The following is an 11,870-nucleotide window of genomic DNA, read 5'->3' on the forward strand; positions in this document are numbered from 1 at the left end:
CAAAATCTCTGTAAATGTTCACAAAAATTATTTTAAAAATATTAAAATAAAATTTTTAAAAAAGGAAAAAAAAAGGTAGTTTCTGACTTTCTAGGTCTGAATGAGAGTCGGCATGGAAGCTACCAGATGAAGCCACTATTGCTGCTCTAGAGACCATACTGAATTGCAAAGAACTAACTGATGTGATTCCTAATGAACTACCTCAAAACCTCTTTTAAGACACACATGTTCTCTCACTTTCCCTGTCTTTCTCAGCTTTCCGCCTTGGAGGCCACAGGCTCAGCCCTCATCCACTGTGCTGAGCCATCCAGCCCATGACCAGACTTGGATCACATGTATACCCCTGTGCTCAGCCCAGCAACGAGATGGAACATCTTAACTGAGCCATTCTTCTTAGACGATAGTTTAGTGAGCATACCTGAGACTCCTTTGAGGTATCATTCCCAACTCAAGAAAACAACAACAAAACAAAAAACAATCCAACACACCAAAAACATGATTGACATTGAGCTACAACCCAACTCCTTGCTGACCCTCCAGTGGGTTTTGGAAGGCTGTAAATTGCATGGGAATAGATTGCACATCTTTCTTCAGAGCAACTGGTGGATTCAAACTGCCAGAGAAGTGTTGTCGTTGGATTAATAGCACAGCTCTCTATGGTTTATTAAGCTATTCCTTCCAAATATAAGCAAAATTTTTCCAAGGAGGAAGAATGAAAAATATTTTTCCCCTAACTCGTGTCGTCACTCCAGGCAATAAAGAGAGGTGAGTAAGGGGCTTATTGTTGTTATTGTTGTTGTTGACAGCCTTCAAGTCAAGCACGACTCATAGTAACCCTATGAACAAAAGGTCTGAAAACCCTCAAAACCATCAACATTTATCAAAGTTCATAGTTTCCAGAGGCATTTTGTTTAAGAAGTGGATGCCACTCCTGCTTCCAAGGGTAAGGGGCTTATGGGGACAACTTTAGAAGGCTCTTTAATTGACGTTTGTAGGTGTTTGGTCTGGGAAACTATATCACTTAAAACAATATCAATTGAGTAGGGTGCCTGCTCTATGCAAAGACCTATAGAACATGATGACTTTGAAATAATCGGATAAATTCAAGTTGCATTTTCTAATTTCTTATACTGCTTCTGTTTATCACTCCTGTCTCTCCCCTGTTTTCTAGTTCCCTAAGAGAGGATATGTTTTATAATGATTGGTTAAAGGGATTTGGCAAATATTGGCATCAAGCTTAGGAAGAAAGAATAGGAATAAAAAGTTTATAGCACCAAAAAAAAAAAAGTTTATAGCACCAAAACTATCATGATCATGGAAAGAATATGTCTTCAATCTTTCATCATCTGCACTTAGCATCAGTTCTATGTTCTACAACCTTTCTTTTTCAACTCTAATCCCTCTCTTCTCCATCTAACAGGGAGTTTAGTTTCTTAAAGCTATTGGCTCCTTAAAGATACTGAAGGAAAGGTGTTCTGATTATGTTTGCTTTGTCATCCCTAAGTCCAAATGGAGGCTGAAGTCACCAAACAAAACTGTTTTCCAAAGGAAATAACAAATAGCCCCTGTGAGAAGCTTCAGAGTAGGGAGGGACAGAGTACTACTTGATGATAAGAAGGAGATTGTTACCGTCTGTCTTTGCTTTTGATCATTGCCTTTAATCTTCTTCCTCAATTGGCTTCAGTATCTTGCCCATGATACTGTTTCCCAATCCTGTCCACTTGATATTCAAAATATTTCATTTTCACAATATTTTGAACATATTGGGAGAAAAAAATTAATATATTTAACAAATAACTTGAAAAAACTTTATAGTAATTTTCCTAAAGCACCTTTCAAATTTTGTTCCTGGTCTCTTTCAAACTTCCATTTTTCCTTCATTGCCTCTTCAACATCCTCTCTTGTAACAAATGGCAATCCTTTTGATTTATCTTCACTTAGTTCCTTTAGCAGGTTTCGTATGTGCCAAGTCTGTTCATCCTTTAAGCGTTTATTCTGTCATGAAAAGTGACAGTACGTTTGCTACAGCTGCTTAACTATTTACATTGGTTTTTTTCCTAAAGACAGTCACACATTGAAATTTCAAAAGCACAACTAATTATTTCATGATAAAAATTTTAAGAAAATATATCTAAGAGTTTATGGATTATAGAAAACTCAAAATAAAATGAAATGTATCAACACAGTAAAACATTAAATATTAAAACTATTCTTCTCTATCATTCATTATTTCCTTAGACAGCATATATAAAGTATCTGCTATACCTACTTTCTAAACAACATGCCTCTGGAAAAAATCTATGAACTTTAATAAATGTCAGTAGTTGTAGAGGGGTGTCAGGCCTTTTGTCCATAGGGACACTATGAGTCGTGCTCAACTTGAACAACAACAACATACTCCAGGTGGTTTTCTAGGTACTAGGAACTATCAGTGGATCAAAGAGAAAATAAGTATAGAGAACTTAGCATTATTCTTTGTCTCACAAATGACCCTTTTCCTCTTCTTTTAGAGTGATAGTTATTAACCACTCCATTTCACTCTTGAAACATGTACTTGGTTCCTCTTACAGATAGCCATCTGTGTTTCTAAGAGTCTTATTTAATCAACAGAGAGTTCATTCTTGCACTCACTAGCTATCTTATGTATTGTTGTTGTTATGTGTTGTCAAGTCGCCTGTGACTCATAGAAGCCCTATGTACAACAGTTAGCAAGCCTGCCCTATTCTGAGCCCATCTCATTGACTCTGACAAACTTACCCCCACTTCCCCAGTTACTGTATCAGTTCATCTCATCTAGAGTGTTCTTCTCTTGTGCTATCCCCTCCACCCTTCCAAACAAGAAGTCCTTCTCCAAGGATCCATCCCTCTTGGCCACATGCCTAAAGTGTCTGAGTTGGAGCTAAAAAATCCTAGCCTCCAAGGAGAAACTTGGTTTCACCCTTTCCAAAAAGACTTGTTTTCTTGGCAGTCCATGGTATGTTCAATATTCTTCTCTAGCACCAAAACTCAAAGGCATCGATTCTTCTGCGATCCTTAGTCATTGTCCAACTCTCTGATGCATAGCAAATAATTGTGAAAACCTTGGCCTGGATCAGGTGTACCTTAGTCTCTAGACTTGACAGTGTTGCTTCTCAGTACTCTGGAGAGGTCTCAAAAAGCAGATTTTCCCAGTGTCTTCTGATTACCTGATTGCTAGTGCTAAGATTGTTGATTATGGAGCAGAGTAAGCTGTAATTGTTAATAACTTCATTATCTTCTTCTTCTATCATGGTACTGCCAATTGGTTCTGTAGTGAGAATTTTTGTTTTCTTGATGTTTAGCTTCAATCCACATTGAAGACTACACTCCTTTACCTTCTGAAGCAAGAGCTTCAGGTCCTTCTTAGTTTCAACAAGCCATGTTTTGTCCTCTGCATAACAAAGGTTGTTGATGAGTCTTCCTCCCATTCTGATACCACATTCCTCCTCATAAAGCCCAGCCTCCTGAATGATCTGATATTCATATAGATTGAAAATATATTGGAGAGAGGACACATCCTTGACACACTCCTTTACTGATTTTGAACCATGCAGTGTTTTCTTGCTCTGTTAAGAGGACTGCTTCCTGGTTTGAGGATAGGTTTCTCATAATCAAAATCAAGTGTTCTGGGATGCCCATTCTCTTCAAGGTTAGCCACAATTTGTTGTGATCCACACAGTCAAATGCCTTTGCATAGTCAATTAAACACAAATAGATATTCCTCTGATACTCTCTGCTTTCTATCAAGATTCATCTGACATTGGCAACAATGTCTGTAGTACCACGACCTCTTCTAACCCAGCTTGCACTTCTGGCAGTTCTCTGGCAACATATCTTCCCAGTCATTTTTGGATAACCTTCAGGAGGACATAATCCTATTATGTATATGTAGAGAAATATTTTAAGGTTATTGTTATTGCTATGTGCCATCGAGTCACCTGTGACTCATAGCAACCCTATATACAATAGCTCTGAATCTTGCCCTGTTGTGAGCCAGTCTCACTGACTCCAACACAACTATCCCCATTACCTCAATTACTATGTCAATCCAACTCATCTGGGGTCTTCCTCTCCTATGCTGTCCTTCTACCCTCTGCCCATGATGTCTTTCTCCAAGGACTAGTCCCTCATGGCCATGTGTCCCAAAGAATGTAAGATAGAACTTCAAAATCCTTGCCTCTAAGGAGAAACTTAGTTTCACACTCTCCAAAACAGAACTATTTGTTTTCTTGGCTGTCTATTGTATGTTCAATACTTTTCTCCTGCACCACAACTCAAAGGCATCAATTCTTCTTCTGTCATCCTTAGTCTTTGTCCAGCTCTCTGACACATAGCAAGTAATTGCAAAGACGATGGCCTGGTTCACATGCACATTAGTCCATAGACTGACATCATTGCTCTTTAGCACTTTGGCGAGGTCTGACAGCACACTTCCCCACTGCAATTTGTCTTTTGGTTTCATGACTACTGGGGTCAAGAGTGTTGACTGTGGAGCTGAGCAAACTGAGATTGTTAACAACCTCAGTATCTTCTCCATTCATCTTGGTGCTGTCAATTGGCCCAGTCATGAGAACCTTTTGTCTTCTTGATGCTAAGATTCAATCCATATTGAAGACTACAGTCCTTGACCTTCTGCAGCAAATGCTTTAGGTCCTCTTCAGTTTTGGCAAGCAAGATTATATCCTGTGTATAACACAAGTTGTTGATGAATCTTCCCCTAATCCTGATGTCACACTCCTCCTCATAAAGTTCATCCTCCTGAATGATCTGTTCTGCACACAGATTGGAAAAGTATGGAGACAGGACATATCCCTGATGAACTCACTTCCTAATTTTCAACCATGCAGTGTTTCCTTGCTCTATTCTGATATGCATACACCAACCACTAAAGCAAAATGAAAGAAAGTGAGGACTTCTAATTAATACTTGCTATGCATCAGAGAGCTGGACAATGACTAAGGATGATAGATGAAGAATTGATGCTTTGAGCTGTGGTGCTGAAGAAAAGTATTGAATACACCATGGACTGCTAAGAAAACAAACACATTTGTCCTGGAGAGGGTGAAAGGAGACTGCTCCTTGGAAGCAAGGATTTTGAAGTTCCATCTGACATACTTTAGGCATGTTGCAAGGAGGGACCAGTCTGGGAGAGGGATATCATGCTTGGAAGGGTGGAGGAACAGTGCAAGACAGGAAGACCCTGGATGAGATAGACTGACTCAGTGACTGGGTAATATGGTTAAGTGTGTCATGTTGTTGCTGTTGATTGCCTTTGAGTTGAGCATGACTCATAGCAACCCTATGACACCCCTCTGGAGGCATGTTATTTATGAAGTGGATGATGAAATTGTCTCAGGATAGAACAGGATGTTATATATAGGGTCTTTATGAGTCAGAGAGATGGATGGTGAAGAGATTGAGATTGTTCACAGTCTGCTTGGCTCCACAGTCAACACTCTTGGCACCAGTAGCCAGGAAATTAAAAGGCGTATTGTGATGGGAAAGTCTGCTGTTAGGGACCTCTTCAAAGTTCTGAAGAGCAATGTTGTCTCTCTGGAGACTAAGGTGCATCTGATACAGGCCATGGTCTTTGCAATCACTATTATGCATCAGAGAGGTGGGCAATAACTAGGGAGGACAGAAGGAGAATTGATGCCTTTGAGCTGTGGTGCCGGAGAAGAATGTTGAGGTTACCATGGACTGCTAGGAGAACAAACAGATTCATTCTAGAGAGGGTTAAACCAGGTGGCTCCGTTGAGGCAAGGATTCTGAGGCTCTGTCTAACATTGGACATCTAACTTTGGACATGTTGTAAGGAGGGACCAGTCCTTGGAGGGGGACATCATGTTTGGGAGGGTGGAGGGACAGCACAGGCGAGGAAGGTCCTCTATGAGGTGGACTGACTCAGTGACTGGGGTAATCGGGATGGGTATATTGGAGACGGTGTGACTGGCACAGGACAGAGCAGAGTTTAGGGCTGTTGTACATAGGGTTGCTATGAGTCGCAAGCAACTCGATGGCACATAACAACAACAACAACAACAACGAGTCAGAGTCGACTCAATGGCACATAACAACAACAACAACAACCAACTTTTGCAGAGTGAAATAGACTGAACATGCAATCAAGATACATTAATAATAGCTGGTGACTGGAATGTAAAGTTGGAAACCAAGAAGGACTGGTAGTTGAAAAATATGGATTTAGTGATAGAAAGGAGGCTGTTGATAGAATTTTAATAATTAATTCATTGCAAATACCATTTATAAAAAACATAAATGGTAATTACACCCATGGACCGACCCTCTCTAATGGACTACTAGGAATCAGATTGACTGTGTCTGTGGAAAAAGACATTGGAGAAACTCAATGATAGCAGCCGAAAAAGGTCAAGGACCATTACCCCTGTGGATTTGCCTGCTTATGCATGAACAGCTCCATCCTAATCAGTCTCAAGAGAGGAGACAGGTATGCTGCTGGCTGCTAGCACCTACTGAGACTTGTGGAGGGACCAGGGAGCACTGGGATTTGACCTTTTACTGAGTGAAACCACCCTCTCCCGTCCAACAAGAGAGCAGGGCAGAGAAGCTGCCCTTCACCACAGATGGACAAAGGGAGAGACCCCAGCTCCCTGGCCCTCAAAGGATAACCAAATGAGAAGTTTTCCACAAGAAAGGGAACAGAGCCAGCAATAGACAATAACCAGAGATATATGGGAAACTGAACTGGGGCTATACTTAAAAGCTTACAACTCTATTAATTGCATCATAAAGATAAGGAACTGACATCCTATGCAGATACAACAAAAACTGCCTCACACATACCAAGTACTTGACATATTATCAGGGAAACAGCAGGCAGGTTGAAACATAACGGGGGTAAAAATCAAAACACTTTCTTCTAAAAGCAGACTAGATTACATACCAAATTGATATTTCAGAGACAGAAAGGCAGAAGAAATATATTGAAGTGGAGTTACATTAACTAGAACTGAGGGAATTACTGATGATGGGGAAAAGAGTTGAAATGTAAGTAAAGAGGTACAAGAATGAAACAAAAGATCACAAAACAGAATACAACTAATACAGTACTAGAAACAACAGAAATGCATGCAAATATAATCCAGAATGTTGTTGTTGTGAGGTGCCATTGTTTTGAGTACAATTCATAGTGACCTATGATCAAAAGATCTGAACCCTCCCCTATCCTGCAGTATCCTCACACTTCTTGATAAACAAGAGCACACAGCAGCAGTCAGTCACCATGTCAGTCCACCTGGCTGAGGGTCTTCCTCTCCTTCGCTGACCATTGACCCTTCTCAGCATCATTGTCCTTCTCCAAAGAATAGCACCTCCTAGCAACATGTCAAAATTCTGTGAGGTGAAGCCTTATCATTCTTGCCTCTAAAGAGCACTCTGGCTGCACCCTCTCCAAGACATATCCATTTGTTCTCCTGGCTGTCCATGGGGTGTTCTCCAACATGACAGCTCAAAGGCATCAATCCTTCTGTCATCCTTATTGATTTTCCAGCTTTCAGATGCATAGCAAGTAATCAGAAAAACTATGGCCTGAATGAGATGTACCTTAGTCCTCAAATTGACATCATTACTTCTCAATAATTTGTGGAAAAGTCCCTAACTGCAAATTTTCCTAATGCAATGCATCTCCTTAACTTCCTGACTGCTGGTAACAGAGCTGTTAATTTTAGGCTCAAGGAAGATGAAGCTGTTGACAGTTTCAATCTCCCCTCCATCTATCATAACACTGCCTACCGGTCGAGTGGTAAGAATCTTTTTTTCTTGATACTGAAATGCAATCCATACCAGAGGATGCATTCATTGATAACAGGACCAATGTTGATAACAAGACCAATATTGAATAAATTGTCAACATATTGGAGGAACCAAAAATGTAGAATAGAAGCAATGAAACAGTGAATCAGCAAGCTAGAAGACAAGAACCTCAATGAGAAGTTACAAGAAGAAAAAACGAAGAAGGAAGACAGAAAAGGAAGAAAACATTTAGAATCGTGTGGGATAACATCAACCAGAACAATATACAGGTAAACTGGAATTCCAGAACAGCAGAGGGGAGGGAAAGCACTGAGAAAATGGTGGAAGAGGTACTAGAAGAAAACTTCCCTAGTATCATGAAAAACATGGAAATAAACATTCAAGAAGTTCCGTGAACTCCAAACAAACTAGACCCCCAAAGAAAAACTTTATATAGTCGAACTCTTCAAAATCAAAGTCAAGGGTAAAATACTAAAAAGTAGCATGAGAAAAACAAAGAGTCACCTACAAAGGAGAACCAATTAGATTAAACTCTAAAAGAAGACAATGAGACAGCATATACAGAAAGCAGAAAGAAAACAATTGCCTGCTGAGGATCCTGTATCCAGCAGAGCTGTCCATCAAATACAAAGGGAAAATTAGGACATTTGTAGAAAAGCAGGAACTTACGGAATTCATGAAAACAAGTCCAACTCTACAAGAAATACAAAGAGAAGTCCTTCACACAGAGACAACAAAGGAAAGTAGGTGGGCCAAAGTAAGCAGCAACAAGAGAAAAATGAATGCAGCAAAATGACAATGGTAAAACCTGCCCTGTCAATAATCATACTTAATGTAAATGGCTTAAATGTGCCAATTAAGAAAAAAAGGGTAACAGAATAGGTAAGAAAATTTTAAAAAAATTCAACGTGTTGCCTCCAAGAGACACATAACAAATTATGGCTAACATTGAGAGGAAGTGAAATCCTGGAACACTTAGCTATGTTTGTGCAAAACCTGTACATAGGCCAAGAAACTATTGTTCAAACAGAATACAGGAATACTGCCTGGCTTAAAATTAGGAAAAGTGTTTATCAGGGCTGTATCCTTTCTCCATACCTATTCAATCTGTTATGCTGAGCAAATAGTTATACAAACTAAACTACATGAAGAAGAATGTGGTATTCACATTGGAAGAAGACTCATTAACAACCTGAGTTATGAAAAACAAACAAACAAAAACACTCACAACCTTACTTGGAGAAAGTACAGTTGACTTAACTATTCAGTGCCGAGATCAAAGACAACAGTCTTCAATATAAATTGTATCGAAATATCAAAACCCAGAAATCCTCAGCAATTGACCAATCGGGCATCATGATAAGTGGAGAAGAAACTGATATTGTCTGTGATATAAATTTATTTGGTTTGTAATCTACACCAGTGGGAATAGCAGTCAAGAAATAAAAAACAAAACAAAACAAAGGAGCATTGTTGCACTGGGAAAATCTATTGTCAAGGACTACTCCAAAGTGCTACATAGTTATGATGTCAATATAAGGACCAACCTGATTCAAGTTATGGTATTTTCAGTTGCTTCCTATACATCTGAAAGTCAGACAATGAATAAAATGATAGAAGAAGAATCGATGCCTTTGAATTGTGGTGTTGGAGAAGCGTACTGGGTATTCCATGAACTAGCAAAAGAACAAACAAGTCTGTCTTGTTCAAAGTGTAACCAGGCTGCTCCTTAGAGGCAAGGATGGTGAAACTTCATCTCATATACTTTGGACATGTTGTCAAGAAAGGCCAATCCTTGAAAATAGATAACATGCTGGGAAAGGTTAAGGGTTAAAGAAAGAGAGAAGACCTTCAACAAGATAGTCACAGTTGACTATAACAATTGGATTGAGCGTATCAGAGATTGTGGGGATGGCTCAGGCTAGGGCAAGGTTCAGATCTGTTGTTCATAGGGTAGTTGACCAGATAGCACCTAACAACAGCAACAACACATATCACCTTATATATCCAATTAGACATTTTGCCAACTAAAATTGTATTTTTCAAATGATATTTATATGTGTAAACTATGTGAAGATCTAAAAGCAAAAAGATACAGAAACTAAAACTAGATAGCCATTGTTTTAAAGTTTGGTGAAATAAAAATTCAAATGTTAAATACGATTTCAAAGGCTCAGAATTTTCAACATAAAATTCAATGTTCTTATGATCCACATAATTCCAGATTCTTATAATTAATAAGAGAGCAGCAATAACTTCTTGAATCATATATATACAAAGACTTAAATGGATTTTTAAAAAATTTAGTTTGTTTATTTTTAATTAATCACTTCCAAGCATTGATGGAGATAATTTTCTACAGTACACTTTATCTTAAGTTATAATTTTTAGAAGCTTATCTGTAAGGTTTAATGACTATATAAGCACTAAAGTTTATACTCACTCTTTCTTGATACTTTTGGTTTTTTTCTCTAAGTTGCCTTAATTGAACCATAAGTCGTTCTACTGCAGTTTCCTTTATTTGAAATCTGAGAACAAAGAACAACAAAAGAGCACACTACAATTATCTCAGAAAAAATTAATGAGATAAAACTTTAAAGTTAAACTAAATTATCTGAATTGAAATGAACCATCATATGTATTATTTAAAAAATCCATTTAGAGATAAATATCTTTCCTTAGTGACTTTAGGTTTCTGAATATATTTTATTTACTAAAATATGTCTTGGGGAGATATTTTCAAATTTTGTTTTGCTTTTGAAGAAAAGCCAATTCTCATTTATATTTCATAGTCACAGTGTTTACATGTTTTATTTAAGTACAAAAGAACAGTGGTGTCTCTAAAGACTAGGGTGCGTCTGATACAGACCATGTTCTTTACAATCACTTGTTCTGCATCAGAGAGTTGGACAATGACTAAGGAGGATAGAAGGAGAATTGATGCCTTTGAGCTGTGGTGCTGGAGAAGAGTACTGAGGGTACCATGGACTGCTAGGAAAACAAACAGATTCAACCTGGAAAGCGTTAAACCGGGTGTCTCCTTGGAGGCAAGGATTCTGAGGCTCCGTCTAACATACTTTGGACATGTAAGGAGGGACTGGTCCTTGGAGAGGGACATCATGCTTGGTAGGGTAGAGGGACAGCGCAGGAGGGCAAGGCTCTCTATGAAGTGGATTGATTCAGTGACTGGAGTAATCAGGATCGGTGTGTCAGAGACAGTGTGATTGTCACAGGACAGCAGAGTTTAGGGCTGTTGTACATAGGGTCGCTATGAGTCACAAGCGACTCGATGGCACATAACAACATAAATAAATAAATAATTCAACTTAATACATAGTATAAAAACAGCCAGGTAGAAATGACAAACAAAACAATTACTTTCTAAAGATAACTACACCTTGAAATACTAAGGTATTTCAAGTCAAAACTAACTCAAAGTTGACCCTCCAGTGGATTTTAGGAGGCTGTAAATTACTTGGGAGGAGACTGCCACTAGAGTGGTACTATCTTTAGGTTATCAGCACACGTCCCTACAGAATAGGCCAGCAGAGCTCCCTAGGGTAAACGTATTGTTGATGGATTGTTACCATGATAGTAACAGTGGGCTCCTGCATACCAGAGATTGTGCAAATGGTGCAGGAGAGGGCAAGAGTTGGATATGTGTTGTCCATGAAGTCAGATCAGGGTTGCTGTGAGTTGTGGTTGACTCAGTGGCATCTAATAACAACAGTATGTAGAGGACTCAGCGTTGCTTGCTAGAAGTAAAAGGCTTGAAGTATTTACAAAGATTATAACCTGGATTTCACCTGATGGCATGCATAGGAATCAGATCGATTACATATGTGGAAAGAACTGCTGGAGAAGCTCAATATCAGCTGTGATAACTAGGCCAGGAGCTGATTGTGGAACAGACCACCAACTACTCATAAGCAAATTCAAGCTAAAGCTGAGGAAAATTAAACCAAATTCGAGGCAACCAAAATATGACTTTGAGTCTATCCCACCTGAATTTCAGAACCATCTCAGGAACAGATTTGAGGCTTTGAACACTAATGAAC

At 38.9% G+C, this 11,870-nt stretch overlaps 1 protein-coding gene across 1 annotated transcript in view; it reads right to left on the minus strand.

Moving 5' to 3' along the window:
• Positions 1-11,870, minus strand: part of CCDC83 (coiled-coil domain containing 83) — a 60,053-nt gene that overhangs the window by 44,004 nt on the left and 4,179 nt on the right. Inside the window, exons 2-3 of the mRNA XM_006895265.1 lie at positions 10,256-10,340; positions 1,833-1,995 (exon numbers count right to left, since the gene is read on the minus strand). Coding sequence (XP_006895327.1) covers positions 1,833-1,995; positions 10,256-10,340 — 248 coding nt within the window. The remainder of the gene's footprint in view (positions 1-1,832; positions 1,996-10,255; positions 10,341-11,870) is intronic.

The sequence above is a fragment of the Elephantulus edwardii genome, unplaced genomic scaffold (assembly GCF_000299155.1).
Source record: "Elephantulus edwardii isolate Elephantulus edwardi_28Jun2011 unplaced genomic scaffold, EleEdw1.0 scaffold00163, whole genome shotgun sequence".
NCBI classification, from domain to species: domain Eukaryota; kingdom Metazoa; phylum Chordata; class Mammalia; order Macroscelidea; family Macroscelididae; genus Elephantulus; species Elephantulus edwardii.